Consider the following 18,671-nt stretch of genomic DNA (forward strand, 5'->3'; position numbering starts at 1 on the left):
GTAAATTATTGTTTCTACTGTTACAGGGAGGAGTTTGACCAGGACAAAATGCAATCTTGATGATGCTAAAAGAATTATAAATCCTTATAGTTTGTTCAAATGGTGTACCATAGCTCATTCACATGCACACTTGTGTGTAATAGCAGATGGCAGACATGACTGGGAAGTAAGCTTTAACCCAAAGGACTGGATATTTGTCTCAATCTGCATACTGTATGATTTAAGGCTGTAAAAGCCATATTTTTCTCTTTTTCAGTCAGATGTCTCGTGTCCACAAAAGAATATCAAAACAACGGAAGTTAATCTTTAGTCAAAAGTAATTGTCCAATTAGTTTAGGCTAAGAACAGCAACTGCTCCAAAAAAATGATTATAAAGGTCATAGTTACACTATATTTGCTTAATTTACAGAATTGCAGCAGTTACATTTGTGACATGGTTATGACTTGCACACTGGCGTTCAATTTTGAAGTGTTTTGAACAGCTCATGTATTTTTTTGGATGAATCTGCAAACCTGTAAGTGACTCAAAGACATCAGGTTTAAAGCTTCCTTCACTTCCCTGCCCTGCCAAGCACAATAAATAATGTGGCATGCCGAGGCCTTTTGTGTCCACACAGATTCCTTCTTTTGCCCGGGGTAGGCGGAAATCGAGGCGTTTGATCTGAATTCTAAAGAGTCTTGTTGCAGCCCAATGAAGGCTGCCATTGTATGTAAATAGTTTATATAAGAGCATATGACTGCTACGGTGCAGGGCACTGGCTAGTGGCGGAGGAATGATTAGCATTTTCCTAACGCATGGTGTTCTCAGCCAGCCTTCTGGCGTCCTAAAAATCTCAAAATATTTTAAATAATTTCTTCTTTCTTCTTTGTACACATTTTTGTGTACCACCACAGCTGAAGGTAAAATGTTCTATCATTTCATTCTGTTTTATGCTAACATTCAGTGTGTAATGAGGTCAGATTTTATGTGAGTGATGGCTCACATGCCCCATTGCCTCAACAAATACTTGCCATGTTTAACCTATCATTACCATTTATAGTAATATGATTTGAGTGAATCAGCTCATAAAGTGTGATCATTCAAGTTTTTATGGGGTAAATCTGGTGAAGTCTGTTGCCTTCTTAAGAACAAAAGAGGTCTCTTAGTTGTCTTCAAAAAAAAAATCTCATAATGAGATGGATGTCTTGCTGGTTCCTTGGAGAAATTTGCTGGCAGTCAGTCTGTCTGCAACTGGGCTGTAGGTCAGTTTGGGAGTACAGTATTAATACAGGGTGAGCCAATCACGTGGCTCGGCAAAATCCTTCGCAATTGGCTTCGTCCTGTTGCGTCTTGTGACGGCGCATGGCGGTAAGCCATCACCCCTGCTTTTATACGGCCAACTTGCTATTTGGCAATTCTTTTCTGTGTTCCTCACTCTGCCAGCTTGATGCTCAGGCCACACCTCAAGATGGTCATCTTTGGACCCGGCGCTGCTTACGCCGCTTGCACCGCTGGCTGAGTCTGGTAAACCTCTAGAAACTACTGCTACTTCAGATTTTTACGAAATCACAAAGTTGTTCTGGACAACACCAATAACTAAATCACTTAAACTGATTGCTACAAATGTGACTTTTGTTCAATACAAAAAGGCTAAATGGTGCATGTTGTTTTTAAGAAATTGGGTTATTTTAATTTTACATTACTTTATATTGTTATACATTAATAATATGGTAATAAGAGTTAAACGCAAGCCAGGGATATAACTTGGCTTACATCTACGCAACCTTGACTGAAAATGTATCACATTTTTTGCAGACCTGGAGTCGAAAATGAACTGGGGGACCTTTTATGCCGTGATCAGCGGCGTAAACAGGCACTCTACGGGCATTGGACGCGTTTGGCTCTCCGTCATCTTCATCTTCCGTATCTTGGTCCTGGTGGTCGCTGCTGAGAGCGTTTGGGGAGATGAAAAGTCCGGCTTCACCTGCAACACCCAGCAGCCTGGCTGCAACAGCGTCTGTTACGACCAGTTCTTCCCCATCTCGCACATCCGCCTGTGGGCGCTCCAGCTCATCCTGGTCTCCACCCCCGCCCTGCTGGTTGCCATGCATGTGGCCCACCGACGCCACATCGACAAGAAGATCCTGAAGAGGACGGGCCGCGGCACCCCCAAGGAGCTCGAACACATCAAGAACCAGAAGTTTCAGATCATCGGAGCTCTTTGGTGGACATACACGATCAGTATCATCTTCCGAATCATCTTGGAGGTGGCTTTTCTGTACGTCTTCTACTTGCTTTACCCTGGCTTTAAGATGGTGCGTTTGGTAAAGTGTGATTCGTACCCATGCCCCAACACAGTGGACTGTTTTGTCTCCAGGCCGACTGAAAAGACCATATTCACCGTGTTCATGCTGGCAGTGTCTGGGGTGTGTGTGCTGCTGAACCTGGCTGAGTTGGTATACCTCATAGGCAGGGCCTGCAAACGGTGCTTACGAGGCTCTGAAGAAGAGTCCAAAGTAGCTTGGATAAGTCAACGATTGTCAACTTATAGACAGAATGAAATCAATCAGCTGATAGCAGACCATTCTCTCAAGTCTAAATTAAATGTGACCAAAAAGAGCCCAACTGAGAAGGGTGAAATGTGTTCTGCTTTCTGAGACTCTGCCTCTCCTGTTCCCGTTTAACTAATCAACAGTAACCACACACGTCCCTGGAGTATGTTGCTCTGCATAAATGTCACATAGTCTGTATATTTCATCATTGTCAGCAGACACATTTACACTATTTATGCATCACTCAGTCTATCGCTTATTAATTCATCCGTTTTTTCTTTGTCATTGGTTATACTGACACAAGTGTTGCTGTTGGAACTCGTCTAAACTATTTGGAGCCAGTAGTGAAAGTTAAAGGACCATAGCATACCGGTGTTTTAGTCCACTTCCTAAAACACATTACATTGTTGTTGATTTTAGTGCTTTCATTTGACTAGCCAAGGCGCAGAAACCATGCTTGTGTGTGTTGAGTGACAATAAAGTTCAAAATATGGATTTGTTTGAAAATCCTGCATATGTGGTGGCACACTGTTTAGAAAGCACCAGTTGCTGCCACGCAGTTGTATTTACAAGCTATGATGCGTGGGAAGTATGCCCATTAAGCACACATTGATTTGAAATATGAATATTTATTATTTGGCATTATAAAGGTTTTTGTTAGATAAAACAACTCGATTCTTGGATGTCAGTTTATCTCCAGCACATGAATCTACTGCGCAGCAGATTGGTCACACTCAGCCACATATCAGCTGCTTTGTCACGCAACAGTAATGTAGCTTTGACACAAAAAAGGAAACGGGAAGCTGTCCGGAACGCTCTAAAACGTGAAAAACTTAAAAATTGATAAGCTTTGGAATAGGCTTAGTGGTAATCCAAAAGTTTGCATGATTTCTGTTACACTGGTATTTTCCTTAAAGTTTCAAAGATTACAGTAGAGATTAAAGTGCTGGATAGAAAGGGATCTTTTTATTTACATTAAATATGTTAATATGTACCGTATTTATTCCAGTCGGAGTCAATTCTATGTAATAGAGAAAAAGAGCATTTATGTAGTAAATTAAATGAGTAAGTGTACAGTAAATGCCATTATATGTCAGTAACAGCCTTTTAAAGCACATGGTATGCTTGGATTATGTTAGACAGTTTTAGTTCTTTGACGTTGATGAACTTTGGACACACAGCAGTAACTATTATGTATCTTAGCATACTGCTGTTCCAATATTTTAACATTTGGTGCTAGAAAACCACAGATAAAATAGTCCAGGTATGGACAACTGTCATTTCATATTAGCGTTTTAATGATTTAAAAAATATAAAAAATTCATTTGAAAACTATTTTCCACAATTGTATCTTTACAACTGACCTGTTGATTATATATGTTGACAGAGTAGTCAGAATGGTGCACAGGGCAAAGGTTTATTTCAATAAACCTTGTAAAATCCCAGTACTGTATATATGTCTTTGGATTCAATTGTAAAATCTGCCTACTTACTTCACTGTGGCTTCTGTTTGAGGTGATCTTTGTCTGCGGTTTGCAAAAAATGTTTGAGGTCGACCTTCTTTTGTAACAGAGACAGTTGTACTTGCTTTCCTTAATATTGTCCTGTTCAAAATTATTCAGTCTCTCTCTGGTCCTGAAAATGTAATGTCCCATACGCTGGTATCTGTTTATACAACTGTTCTTTTATAAAGTTATACACATTCTAGTGCATACAAAACCCCTGTTGTCGACATTTATTCTGCACGTACAGTATATGAATTTACACACAGGTCAACAATGCCGTTAATAAATAATATGGGTTGAAACAATATGTGTTCTTTATGAAATATAAAGAAATAAATCTGATGTTATTTGAAGTCATCTAGCCATCATACGTTCTAGTTTCTTTCAAAAAGTTGTGATAAATGGGTAAAATAATCACATCTGTTAAATGACAGTAACCTCAGTAGTTATATAAACAGCGTTTTTCATTTTACCAATTAAAACTGGAGCTCATCTCATTACTGATACGTTGAAACAAAACCTTTTTTCTGTACTTTTTCTTTCCTGTCACTGTGATTTGTAACTTGAGAATACAAATGGCTACTCATCTCCAAATCATGCCCCCTGTGATAGGAGAGACCCCGGTGCTAAATTTAGACCACTTGTAGCCAGACGAACTTAGCGGACACCATCATTGGCCAGCTGCTCTGTCACTCACTGTAACAAGGCGAGTAGAGGGGCTTTAGTAGTCTGCATCAGAGAGTGTACCCTGTGCCAAATTTAACCCGGGGTGGGGGGGGGGGGGGGGGGGGGTTGAGGCAGGATAGGCCGGACATGTTGAGAGGGTATCCAGCAGGTTACGTGTGTGTTGTGGTCAGTGGAGGACCCCGAGGCCTGGATCCTGATTCCTGCCTCAGCTGTATTTGAAAGCAGGAGACTGAGTCGGTGGGTTTGTCGGTGTGGAACAGAGGTTGTGGCCAGAAGAAGTGCACGTTTCCTGTCCATTCAAGGGCATTGCTGGGGGCCCGAAGAATAGCTTGGAGCTTAGGCCTGTCTGTAAAGCAGGCGGCCTCATGGACCCTCGAAGACGTGTAGGGCTTCACCGCAGGGGATGCATCAGCTGACAAGGTGGGTTTATTCAGTAAATGTGACTTCTCTCTGATTTGTGACGTTAAACTTTTGTGAACTGAAGTACCTTCAGGAAAAGCTATAACAACTTATCAAGTACTTTCCGGAGTTAAAGTTGAAATAACTTATCAAAGGTTGTCGTTTGTTCACAGGCTGTCTCGTGTGGGAACACAATCTTAGAGTTATCTACACCTCTTCTTTCTAATGTTCATCATATTATATATATTTGGTCAAGGAGGATTAGTCTGAATAGTCTGAAGGGTTTGATATCGAAATCATACATTTGTTTATAATTGCAACCCACAGTTGCTAAAACACTAGACAGATACATATCAATTGTGGCTCCCTAAACATCATTCCACCTGCCACATTTCAGCAGTTATCAGAATTCATTCTCCCTTGCAGTAGCATCGTCTGAATGTGCTGTCCTGCTATTTTACACTACATCCATGAGAAGTAGAATATATTTATAACATAATGTGTTACAGGAGCTGACAGTACCGACATTACTCAACTGTTTCTAATTCGCACTTCCACCACATCTGCGTGTGGATCATGTTGCTGTGGCTCGAACCGTGAAGGCCAGGAGCCGCAGAAACATGACGGGAAACTGCCTTCCCCCCTGTCCGCACTTGCCAAATATATACCCTCCTAAAGTAAATATAATCCTGTCTGCGTCCACGTGGAAAAGGCCACTACCTGCTCCTCAGCAGAGTGCCCCAGTTGTGCACTTGGTTAGCAGCTTGGATCCCTAGAGACTCAGTTGGTCTGAGCTCTGCTAAACTTGGTAAGACGTTTTAGAGAAGCTGTAGTCATCAGGAATACTGGAGCTTTACTTTATCTACTGGAATAGTACTATTTAAACTATTTTTGACTGTTTTTGTACTTCCAGTCCCAGATTTGAGCTCACACAGCCATGGGGGACTGGAACCTGCTGGGAAAGCTTCTAGAAAAAGCCCAGGAGCACTCCACCGTGGTGGGGAAGGTGTGGCTCACCGTCCTGTTCATCTTCCGCATCCTGATCCTGAGTGCTGCCACCGAGAAGGTGTGGGGCGACGAGCAGTCGGGCTTCACCTGCGACACCAAGCAGCCAGGTTGCGAGAACGTGTGCTATGACATCACTTTCCCAATCTCCCACGTCCGCTTTTGGGTTCTGCAGATCATCTTTGTGTCCACGCCTACACTGATCTACCTGGGACACATCCTCCACCTGGTGCGGATGGAGGACAAGCATAAGGAGAGGGATCAGCAGGTGGAACATGCAGATCACTTAGACAAGCAGGCCCTTATTGTGGATGATAAACGTAAGAAGGCTCTGGTGAGGGACAAAAAGGGCAGAGTTCACCTGCAGGGGGAGCTCTTGCGCACATATGTCTTTAATGTGGTCTTTAAAACCCTGTTTGAGGTGGGCTTCATTGTGGCTCAATACCTCTTGTACGGCTTTAAGCTGAAACCCATGTACACATGTGACAGACCGCCCTGCCCCAACGTGGTAAACTGCTACATATCCCGTCCCACAGAGAAAACTATCTTCATCATCTTCATGCTGGGAGTGTCCAGCGTGTCTCTGCTCCTAAACCTCATAGAGGTCTACCACCTGGGCTTTACCAAATGTCGCCAGGGCATCAGCTTCAGGAGAGCTGATCAGTCCTCTGTGAGTCTCCCCAAGGAGCCCGGCAAGGCGGCGATGCCGTATGTGCCGAGCTACGACGACTACTTCCACCAAGTCCAGCCACCCTACCCGCCCGTACCGAGCTACAACCTCTCCCCTTTGTCTGAGGACACAGACTCATCCTTCCACCCCTACCACAGCAAGGCGGCATACAAACAGAATAAGGACAACTTGGCGGTGGAGAAGAGCAGCAGCAAGTCAGATGAATGTGACCTGAAAGGAAAGAAGGGAGCAGGATCAGCCCCTGGGTCCCCCACGCAGGCCAGGCCGGGCCGTAGTGCCAAACACAGCAGCAACAACAAGACTAGAATAGACGATCTGCAGATATGAGGAGGTTTATGTTCCTCTGAGGGTGTCTTAAATTGCTTTGAGGGGATCGTATGTTGTTTGGAAGCATTTATACATGCTGAACTAACTCCCCTTTTTAAGATGGCACAGGTTTGACTCATTCCAACTTAGAAGGGAGGGATATTCACAGGGCACACAGAGGAGCTGCAGTCGTTCAGTAATGTGTAAAGACTGATGTAGGTCAATCATCACATTTCTGATGAACTTAGACTTCTCGAAGGAAGTTCGGCTCCACTGAGAAGTGTCCCACAGCTGGCTTTTCATGTCTAAAACTTAATTGGATTTCACATTAGACTAGCATTTATGGTAGACGGTACACCATTTGTCACAACGGCACATTTTCAGTCAATGTTCTTGTGAAGTTTTTTTATTTTTTATTGTGTATGGTATGAATCTCTCCACTATTGTCACTGAGAACACATTCAACAGGAAATGCAGTCTGCTCAGGTTTTACAGCAATGTGAATGAACCCAAAACGTGCACCTCCGTGTATTAAGTTGCCCAAATACTGGGAACATTATGGGAACATAATGGGAATCCAGGGCAGAAAGTTGTTGACAGCATTTAAGAAAATCAGATGACTAGTGAGTAGTTACATTTAACTTCCACTAACTGTTTTGACAGCACCATTTAGCACAGTTCACTTGCTTAGACTTGAAGTTAAAAGTTGCGCAATACCTGACAACACATTGGACACTGGAAATATTTTACCTAATTCCAGGATGCGCCTCAAAAGAAATTGCACTGGTCTCAGGAGTTCCCACATATGTATTGCCTCTTTCTACTGTGACAGCCAGCGAGCACATAATTATAAGCACATTGTTTTGTTTAGGCCTGTGTTTGTGCCGTTTGTTTTCTGTAAAGCACTTGGTGACAACCATATTTGTTAAGCTGCCTGAAATAAATCTGTCTTAAATTTGCAAAGTTAGCGGTGTGTTTATGATCAAGTCTGTATCAGAAAAGGGTCATCCTCTCACTGGAGCACATGTTGCAACTGTTATTTCATATTCCTAAAACAAATCAACTCAGGAGAAGCGATGATATTGGTAACATTTTGTTTCTTTACACAGTAGCTCTGACACATAGAATGTAGTAACCACATTAACACTGAATCTCTAGAATTAGAATCTACCAGGTGTAGCTTGAGTCATCAGCATCCACCCACAAACATTTCGACCAGTTAAAAGCTGACGTGCTCGAGTGGGAACACACATGTGTAAAGTTTTTGCTGTCTGCATATCCCACACGCGCACATCTTCCACTCGTGTGTGCCGGGGAAAGCACAGCACGCAGGCCCCCCCTGGTATGGAAACCTTGAGATTAATGACATAGCAAGTTTGTGACGAGGAAGCTGGCTCGTATCTTTGGACTGCTATGTTCGTCATTTTCTGTCAATGTTTGACTTCTTCAGGGAAGAACAAATAGAATTTATACTTAACTTGCGTAAAAAACTAGTTCTAGGAAAAAATAAATGACTGTTTTAACTGCAGTTTATTGGTGCTTTGAGATATGACTGAGTGTAGTCTGGGCATGCTATTCTACTTCAGTGTGTTGTGGTGCCAGAAACAATGTTTTTTTTTTTTATAGCTCTCCCAGTTAAAACAGTCAGGGATTATTTGAAATGTTCGGCTCCACAAACTAGAATAGTCTCTAATCCTTAAAAAAAAGAAAAAAAAAAAAACACATCCACTTTTTACAAATGAGAATAAAACACGAAGACTACTTGAAGACATACATCATCTATAATAAAGTGATCATTTTTGAGAAAGGGGCTGAATGTGTTTTTTGAAATGTTGACAGATGAATAGATATGAGTTATGATCATAGACAGATATCCAAGCACTTTGAAATGAAATCCTCTTAGTGTCAGGCCAACACTTCAAATTGCAGTTGCATCAGAGCATTGCAATTTAAAGGTTTCTAGTTTGACTGAGTCATGCAATAAAAGTATGTCATTTGTTAACATTCGATGACACGGAGCTGCCACGATTTTGATCAATGGTGGCTTATGTATTCAGCTCTGCACGTGAAATTAATAGCAGCATGATCACCTCTGACACTCTTGACTACAAGAATGGTGATCTCAATGCAGTTTACCTATCTGAAGGACTGTGCACAAAGCACTTGGATGGAAATAGGGCAGAACATTATGTAAAAAAAAAAAAAGAAAAAGAAAGGCCCTCCTCAGTGTTATCCCTTCTTTAGATTCTCCCCTTGACTAAGAGAAAAATTGTAACACTCTCCCGTCAACATACAATGAAGAAATAAATGACAACATTGAATTGGTAAAATGCATTTGGCCATTAATACAGTAGTTTAAGATGTATACCCTAATTTAAACCTTAGTATCTTAATTAAATAATTATTTTCACATAGCTCCAAAAACACTTAATATAGACGTGGAATTAGCAGTTGCCAGAATTATGGAAAAAAATAACAAAACGATGCATCCTTTGTATTGAGCAATAATTAATTGGGCAGTGGAAACCTATTGAGCTTATTTTAGAGATTAAGAGCTATTTAGATAGCCCTCCACTTAAAAAGAATAATTAAATTAAAAACTCTCAACGTTTGAAATAGCATAATCTCATTAAAAAAAAAACCACAATATCCAGAATGACTTTAAATGCAGCCAAACACAAAAAACAAAACACACTATGGAAACTCAGCAAATTTTTCATAGTCTAAAGATATGTTGTATGTAGTATATTATTTTTTATTGTAGCCTAATAAAGAGTCAGGACTGAGGACACTTTCAATTTCTGCAGATCTTTATAAAAACCTGCCTAATAAGTAGGCTATATACTGTAGTTTTTATATGTTTTACATTTTTGTGAATTAATAAGTAATACTGTTGTTTCTTCAGTGGAAGCCAGTAATAATGTTCTCTAAAACACCTGAGCAGTGTTTCATGGGAAATGACAGCCAGGACTTAACACAATAAAAGCGCTGCCTCAGTTATGTGTAATGGTGGATATCATTTTATGTGTCTATGACTGTGTTCTATTCCGTTGGCTGTGGTGCGATGCCTCATATCATTTTCCCCCAGCACAGTACTCTACTGCCCTCTCTCTCCACTTTAACTTAAACACTGGCATGCGACTCATCTGACGGTTGTGTCAGCTGGGCACGCCATCTGCTGGGTGATGGAAATTGAAGTCCCAGAGACTCCTTATATTTTGAAATGCAGACAGGCTACATACAATAGTGAACATTTATAATGATGGATTCCTATATATCTGTATGTTCAATTAGGACATAATGTATTCATATCCAAAGAGTCTGTGCTAAATGAGGATTGCATTTTAGGACAAGCAGGGTACACAGAATAAAATCAAGTGTTACTTAAAGTGGTACTTAATCCCTGTGTTTAGTGTTCAGCGCTCTCTGGCCTGTTTTTCACCACACTCACCTTTTACACCAAACCTGATAATGTGTGATAAATGACAAAGCCAGAAGCAAAGCATGCCCTTGCACCAACTTTGTATTGCTGCAAGGGTAAGCTTATGAAATATCAGCCAAAAGGCAAACAAGGCTTCTGATGTTTGCTGACTGAATCAGTCAGATTGCTTGCAGGCCTGTCACCTCATCACCAACACCAGCCTTGTTAAGCTCAATGCAGATTGCACAGCTCCAACACCAAGCTCTGCAGAATACAGTGAGGGAGCTACAGCAGTGTGCCATTGAAAAGAGACTCACACAGCATGGAGGATAATTAACATAAATCAGCTGTTAACATGGTTTTTGAGGTCAAAAAATAGACATTATGTCTCAGATTCTGTCACTTCTTGTCTTGGCGTCCACATTGTGTTTGTCTGCGAGGCTGACTGTCTGCTGCCACCGTGTGATAGCGGAGACTCCCTGCAGAAATCAATAAGGTGGCTCAGGAACTGTTGTCACAACAGACTCGAGAGAAAGATCGTAATGCGATGGCAACTTGACTTTATTCTCACTCAGGAAAAATCAGGCTGATCAATTTTATTTTAAGTTGAAGTTTAATTTTTCTGTGACCACAATCTAAAATAGTTACCACACTAAAAAGTGAGCATTCTGCTCTCAATTTAAATATTTACTGTATCATTTTTGCATGTTAGGCATGTTGCTGAAGTGACAGTTGAATTTGCCTCTTCATATCAATTATTTGCATATTTACTGTTTGTTTTCATCGGAAGTGCTGATATTGACTAAATAAAACGAAGCTGACATTCTTTTGGAAAAAAGCCTCTAGGTAAATAAATAAACACACATGCATTTCTGGGCATACATTTTGGTGTGGCTTACACAACAGATGGTAGGGGAATCCATGGCTTTTTGTGTGATGCTGTTTATTTTTTTTATTTTTTTAAATCACACTCATATAAAAAAGTATAATATTAAACATCCTTGATTTCACCACAGCATCATCTCAAAGATAAATACTCTGATTTTAGCAGGACACTGCTATAGACCATATGCAGCAGGCTTAAGCCACAGATATTTAACCTCAACCCTTTTCAGTATTAGACTACATGTATTATAAACTCAAAAAATACAGTATATAAGAAACCTGATGACCATGATGTCTACATCACATCTGATTCTATCTATCATTAGTGTACCATGTTCTTTATAGGGAATTGTATACCGAAACAAATGCGTAAGCATTTTCATGCACAATTTGACATGTCCAAAAAATACACATCTGCATTTGGTTTCAGCGAACTAAAAAGTTAGAATTATTAAGTTTATTTGAGCAAGTCAACATTCTTCTCTTTATCACACCGACTTCACTGACATCACCAAACATCTTAAATACAATATGTTATTGCAATAATTTCCAAATTCAAATTTCCAAAACATCACTGAGCTACATTACACACACACACACCACACACACACACTTTCAGGAAAAACAAAACACTTGTTTACAAAGACAAACAGAAGAGTCCAAATATTCTGTAGAGAAGAAGTCGTGAAGATTTGGATTCAAATTACAGCATGAAAGTCAAGCACATTATGGGTCTATATTGAAGTTAAGAGTCATCTTTAAATGTCTGCAGATAAGAACTGAAATTTTAGGACAGAATGCTCAAATAAGCAGAGCAAATTCTGACAGAATGGACGTAGAGCATTTCGGGATCACCCAAAACCCAAGATGTTTTCCTACGTACAGCACTTAGCCAAATGGCAGCGTATAATAAAGCCTCCTAAAAATAGCTCTGTCAACAAAAGTAACATTTTAAGAGAACAAAAAGTCAATAAGCGGGCCTGCTGAGGCTGGTGAACAACACACCTAACAGTCTCCACTCCCCCATACCAGAGAATAGTACGGTAGTTACATGCTTTAACCTTGTGTTAAAGCCTAAGCGCGAACCAGATCCCCTAACTGTCTGGTTGGTAGATGGTGCTGTGTTTGGTGCTGGAGCCCATGGTGGGGGGGTTGGGTGGGGTGGTGGGGGCCCTGCAGATCCATGCCCGTGTCTGCCCGTCTCCTCCGGTCTAACGAGCTGATAAGGACATGCCTTAATCGTCTTTGCCCTTCCCTTTAGGCGTCCCTTCGTTCCAGGCCACATAAACAAACAAAGCCAAAACCACATGCACAGCGAGCACTGCAACAATGGCTGCATAGAAGTAGCTGTCAGAGCTTGACATCTTCATGGAACCTGGGAAAAGGAGGTGGGGGGGGGAACCATTAGTGATGGCAAGCAGCTGCATTACTGTGCCAAAACGGTCTGGATCATTTTTCATGCCAGGATGTCTACATCTTGTATGGACTTATGTGCTATTCATATTTGCTGTTGTGGAGTGGCTTGCTGCTGAACCTAATCTTGTTGTGTGTGACATGCAATAACAAAGTATCTTATCTTAAAACTTGTAGGAGTAGGAACGGGATATGATGATTATCTGGAGTTAAAATTAATTGTTTACTATCAGCGTTTTCTACACAGTTTCCACAGTGACATTTAACCGTTTAACATATCCGGTTGTATTATGTAATTGTGGGCACTGTTAAAAACTGTCTTGGACTTGTACACAATTCAGATATGTTATATGTAATGTGTATCTATGTATGATTTCTTAATCAACTGTTAAGAAAAATGTACCATCTCACTACATATATTAACATTGCAATATAGAATTACATTTAGTCCATGTAGCCTAAATAAGAACAATTGGCCTCAGTCACTCTTATCTTCCTAAGTTCTTTCTTAAAGCAACGCTATGTAACTTTTCTCGTTTTGGTGCCCCTATAGGTTGGACGTGGAATTGTCCCGTTATGTCTCATTGGAACTACAGATCTGCTACCCGATCGGGCAAATAGTGCGGTTATAGCCGGTAGAGAGCCGCAAAGCGAATGCAGAAGTGGCGTTCACCCTGTTACAAGTTGATGAACCACTGAAACGATTTTGGAAACATTATTTTAAGTTACATAGTGTTGCTTTAAATTCTTGTTCTTGAGAAAGGTCATAAGAGCGCTTTCACACCTGTCGTTCGGTAGACTGTCGCATTTTCATATGGTTCGGTTTGAGTTCACACTGTACTTTGTCAGCTGCACCAAACACTGTTAACAAATGTCACACGGTCACATGCTCGCTCGTCTATTGGACTGAATATCAGAGTAAAACTTGCTGACACTTCTGGCCTCAGAAATAATAAATAAAGTGTGTGGAAAGCAACCTTAAGAAAAGCCGACGTCAGATTCATAAAAACTCTTGATTGTTCGCACCAAAGTTCTTATAATGATACATGCCGTTGTCAAAATTTCAAATTGTGCATCAGTTGATTCTAATTAGCAAAGGTAGAACGCCCACGCCAATACATAACAAAAAAAAAAAGGGCATGAGATTGGAGGGCTGTGTGCACACAGACATTAAAAAGAAGTTGAGAAAAATTAAGCCAACAACAAAAGTTTAAAGAGGGTGGAGCACCAGACTCCAAACTTAAAATAAAAATACTACAGAACAATAGTTCTGAAGTGGACGTACTTCTGTAGGACGTAAAGGTCAAACAAAGTGTCAAACTCAGTAGTGTCTCACTCTCTGCTAATTAAAAAGATCTAGGCCTAAATGATCCTGGAGGACGGGTTCCCTCCTCAGGGAATGATCTGCAACACCTTATCACCAGCAGGAAACATGCCGTTGAGCCAGTAGAACTAGGCCTACTTTGGGCCTATAAATACTGTGATTCATTCACTAATTATTGGATGGTATGGATCCCAATTACCATAACTGATGGGAATTCAAGTGTTTTTAAAAGACCATAACAATTTGTAAAGTGATGATCCAACATTTGATATTTGAATCCAATATTATACAAATGTAAAATTAAAGAAAATGCAATAACCAAGTAGTTGGCAAAACCACATCAGCACTCAAATGTGCGTAAGTGTGCTAGTGTTGTTCCAAAAAAATAAATAAATAAATAAATCGATTCACATTCATGAATTGATTCAAGCTCTATCGATTCAAAATCGATTCATAGAATTCCAAAAATCAATTCTTTTTTTTTTTTCGTTTTGTAATGGCGTGTATACTATCACATGGTAAAAGTAACTACATTTACATACTGTGAATCATTTTTTTTATTTTATTGAGAATCGTTTTTGAATCAGAAATCGATTTCGAATCATATCTTGAGCCTAAATGTGGATATTGAAGCGCGACAGAATCATGGCAGCAAGTGTGCGTAGATTTAGTTCTTAAGAACAGATGCCAAATAAAGCATTAGCGAATGTCAAAATCTCCATGTAAATGGCACAGGTGGGTTTTAAGAAGAAATAACTGGTTGGTGAATATTAAAGTCATCATTAGAAATAAAGTTAATAATAAAACGCCACTGTTGGACCCAATAGATACAGTTCTGCAAATAAATGGATTGGTTTTTTTTTATGTTTTGAAGACAGTTTTTACCAACAATGAAAGGAAAATACTGCAAACCATTTCTTTGCCGACATTAGCATTACAAATAGAAACATTAACATGTTATTTCAATAAAAACAATCACATTGTAATTTTTTACTTTAAACTCTCCAATGTGAATATCTCAATAAATCAACATATCAATCCAAGTCTGGTTCCTATGCAAAGCTTTTAGTCTCCAGAAAGATCAGAAACTGCCAGAGTCTCTTGTCAGCTTGTATAATAATAATAATAATAATAATAATAATAATAATAATAATAATAATAATAATGACATTAATGTTACGATCCCCGGGGAGAGAGGGGTAATAATCCAAGAAAAAAACCTTGTAAAGTCGTCAATTTATGGGAAATGAACTTGGCTATTGATAGGTTGATATTTATGCATGTCAGAGTTCAAATGTAGTTAACCATTCAAAGGGAGTTTTCAGGGCAGAGTCAGCATGAAGGGGACACTAGGTTGCAAGAATAGATCAGAATGTGTAAACGAGTAGAAGTGTCTCACTAATAAGGAGTCGTTTCAAAAGGTAACTGTCTCACAGAAGTAGATCAACTGGCCGCTGCCGGACAAGAAGACTACAAGAAACACCGTTATTCTGATGTTCACTGGTCCCTCTTGTATTGACATCCGTGTGTGTACAGAGTCGGCACACTGTGTCATGAAAGGTTGTTCACTGTTTGAATAAAGCTGCAAATGATCTGAAATCCTTGGACTCGTCATCTTTGAAGTCTTCATCCTCGTCCTCTCCTGATCTCAACCCTTTATCAGCTATTCTGTGAGATTAAAGTGGTAAATTTGGAATTGGAATGTATTACTTCTCTGCAATTTTCAAACTTTGCAAAAGTCATCCAGTGGGCCTTTTGACACTCCTGACCTAGAACAAAGATGAACCCTTGTGTTGACTTCCCGCCAAAATTAAAAATCAACACTTTTTAATCAATGTTTTTAACTTTTTCTTACATTTCTGTCCCTTTAACAATTCACAATGCTTTTTTTCAATGTTTGTCACTTTCTTTGACATTTTCAACACTACGTAACACTAAATTACAATTAATTTATGGTTAATAAACCCCATTCATAGGAACTTTGACCTAATGTTTGAGAAAAGCAGAAAGGAGGAATTACTTAGACTAAAATTAATGGAAAGTATGTTGATGGATAATCAGAGGTTGGAATATGTCAACTTTTACTCAATATTATTTCAAAACCACTTCAATTTTTTTTCTTGAAATGCTATAAAATTGAATAAGACGCCCCAAAATTAATAAAAGTAGAGATTTGTACTTGCCAAAGAGCGTTGTGTGGAATCAATCATGTTATTTTGGGTAGTTAAAACGAACAGTGATATAGAAAAACAGGTCAAATTTGACCCGAGGACAACATGTGGGCTAAGACTTAAAACAAAACTAAATATGCCTAGGTGTTTATCTAATTAAAAGTGTACACGTTTAATTAGATAAACACCTAGTGAGTGTGCAGCCCTTACACTGTAAGGGCTGCACACTCATCCAGGGTGGTGCTACAAACCTTACCCTCGAAGAGGAACGCCTTTGTTGCAAAGTAGAGACCAATGGGCAGCGTGACCATCAGGATGGTGAAGAACAGCAGGGTCTTGAGGGCTGAAACCAGGGAGCTTTCATTTCTGCAGAGGAGTACAAGTTCATGAGTCAGCCGAGATAAAACGAGACAGTGACCTAACTGTTAGGGACCAGCGGACTCTGACATGCTGACCACTGTTGTGGGGATGATTCAGGTTGGGTTCCAGGACTACGTCACATTAAATAAAAGCTTGGTAAACTTTGGCACTTTAACAAAAAGCAGCCCGAGGGGGACGGGTTGTTTTGAGAACAGACGTCACTCCGCGGACTGAAAAGGCTACTAGCTAAGCTAAGAAGCTAGCTAAGGTAAGCTTTTCATTTAAAATAATGGATTGTTTTCTCACCCTCTGTAATAAGCCGGCGGTCCTGCGTCTGAAGCTGCTCCGACAGATCCGTCCATTGCTGGGCTGATGGCGGCGAGGTAAAGGTACAAGCGGAAAATATAAGCAGGTAAATGTTAGCGTGTTGTCACTAATGAAATCCCTTCCTCTTCCGCACAGGATCATGGGGACCGTCACATGACGCGGTCAGACGCCACTTAGTCTCGCGAGGCCTGGCTGATGCCTGGTTCATACCGGTTCACATCCTGCAGAAATATAGGATACTTTTGGGTGGAAAATGTTTTAAAATATGGGACAAGCAATGTGTATCTCTTCCTGTTTTTCGAGTTTCCTGTAAATATCATAAGCCTTGGGCGAGAAGATAAGATATTTAATATTCTGTGTTGTTCTACCTTTGTTTATGTTTGGCAGGGTTAGCACAGTTGGTAGCGCAGGCGCACGAGCATTGAGATTTACTCCTCGACGCAGTGGCCGCGGGTTCGACTCCGACCTGCTGCCTTTTGCTGCATGTCATTCCCCCTCTCTCCCCTTGCATGTCTTCATCTGTCCTGTGGAAATAAAGACCTGAAATGCCCCCGCCTCCCCCCCCCCAATAAAAAATAAAAAATAAAATCCTACATAAATACATTTGACATTGACATAAGAGTAATGCAATTCATCTTGGCTGGACTATTTACTCACAATATCTGTTTAGTGTTTTAGGGCAGAGTTCTAGACTCTTATGGATTGATCACTGCATTTCCTTTTCCTATAAAGGGTCTATATAAAACTTATTTGTCCTCACAATAGATTAAATATTCATTTTTTTCCATTCCCATTACTAGGCTCTAAAAATAGAAGCTAAGAGAGGATGGATGGAAACCGGTAAGTTTTTCATTCAAGGATCATTTATGGCAGTCTTGTTTTATGGCATGTGCTTGTTCACCCTACATTCCTAAATAATGCAACGCTGTAGACCATTTCTTGTTTAATTGCAGATAAAACAGAGAGCCATTAAGTCCATTTTGTGTCGACTGTATATCAATTTGGTGCCGTGCACTGGCTGTGTTTCTAGTCAAAGTCTCACTAAGTGTCAAGGAGTGACATTTCTGCTCCAGTTGGCTTTGTGTTCACCGGTCCACGCTCAGCAGATTTCCCAAAACACATTTGAAAAGACTCTCAATAGGGAACAAGCCACAACCACTAAGAATAATGCAGGGTTTTGTGTAGTTACGAAAAGCCTCATTGACTCTGGAGACGCAGAGGATTTACCTAGTGATTCAAATTAGAGAGTACACCGTTATCCCAAATTAGTTGGGTTTACTGGAAATTTGTGTGAAAACTCATTTCCTCAAACTATCTCAGGTCAAGTTGTGTTAACACAGAGTGGTAAGTGTTGATGCGGTAGAAAAATCAAGTTTATATTAGTTGTGTGTGTGTGTGTGTGTGTGTGTGGTGTGTGTGTGTGTGTGTGTGTGTGTGTGTGTGTGTGTGTGTGTGTGTGTGTGTGTGTGTGTGTGTGTGTGTGTGTGTGTGTGTGGAGGGAGGTCCAACACAGTGTCCCTCAATCCCTCCTTCACTTATAGCAACCCACAGATCATGTGTGTACACGCCTGTATGTGACTTGAAACACTCAAAACCAAATACATGTCTTTTTATTCATCTGTATTCAGATATCATGAGTACACAT

The 18,671-nt window shown here is 40.3% G+C and overlaps 3 protein-coding genes across 5 annotated transcripts; 2 read left to right on the forward strand and 1 right to left on the reverse strand.

Moving 5' to 3' along the window:
- Positions 1-709: 709 nt before the first annotated feature.
- gjb1b (gap junction protein beta 1b) lies at positions 710-3,356 on the forward strand. 2 transcript variants are annotated; one of them, XM_032528039.1, is made up of 2 exons: positions 710-900; positions 1,796-3,356. In XM_032528039.1, exon 2 carries the CDS (start codon positions 1,810-1,812, stop codon positions 2,635-2,637), a length of 828 nt encoding a protein of 275 aa, XP_032383930.1. In that variant the 5' UTR covers positions 710-900; positions 1,796-1,809; the 3' UTR covers positions 2,638-3,356. The 2 variants fall into 2 exon arrangements, with proteins under 2 accessions (XP_032383930.1, XP_032383931.1); XM_032528040.1 differs by lacking the exon at positions 710-900 and adding an exon at positions 1,424-1,504.
- Positions 3,357-4,807: 1,451 nt separating this feature from the next.
- LOC116696835 (gap junction alpha-3 protein) lies at positions 4,808-8,088 on the forward strand. Of its 2 annotated transcripts, none has more exons than XM_032528036.1 (2): positions 4,808-5,144; positions 6,037-8,088. In XM_032528036.1, exon 2 carries the CDS (start codon positions 6,061-6,063, stop codon positions 7,144-7,146), a length of 1,086 nt encoding a protein of 361 aa, XP_032383927.1. In that variant the 5' UTR covers positions 4,808-5,144; positions 6,037-6,060; the 3' UTR covers positions 7,147-8,088. The 2 variants fall into 2 exon arrangements, with proteins under 2 accessions (XP_032383927.1, XP_032383928.1); XM_032528037.1 differs by lacking the exon at positions 4,808-5,144 and adding an exon at positions 5,705-5,931.
- A 3,327-nt stretch (positions 8,089-11,415) lies between these two features.
- On the reverse strand, positions 11,416-17,182 carry vma21 (vacuolar ATPase assembly factor VMA21). Its single transcript, XM_032528041.1, is given in 4 exon segments — positions 11,416-12,806; positions 16,596-16,705; positions 17,006-17,115; positions 17,117-17,182. Coding segments are annotated over 4 exon segments (411 nt in total). The 5' UTR covers positions 17,168-17,182; the 3' UTR covers positions 11,416-12,666.
- Positions 17,183-18,671: the final 1,489 nt, after the last annotated feature.

Source organism: Etheostoma spectabile, chromosome 10 (genome assembly GCF_008692095.1).
Source record: "Etheostoma spectabile isolate EspeVRDwgs_2016 chromosome 10, UIUC_Espe_1.0, whole genome shotgun sequence".
Taxonomy (NCBI): domain Eukaryota; kingdom Metazoa; phylum Chordata; class Actinopteri; order Perciformes; family Percidae; genus Etheostoma; species Etheostoma spectabile.

Bases quoted from the DNA above. Each gene is read 5' to 3' on its own strand.
- LOC116696835 (XM_032528036.1), top strand. From the start codon at position 6,061: ATGGGGGACTGGAACCTGCTGGGAAAGCTTCTAGAAAAAGCCCAGGAG.
- gjb1b (XM_032528039.1), top strand. From the start codon at position 1,810: ATGAACTGGGGGACCTTTTATGCCGTGATCAGCGGCGTAAACAGGCAC.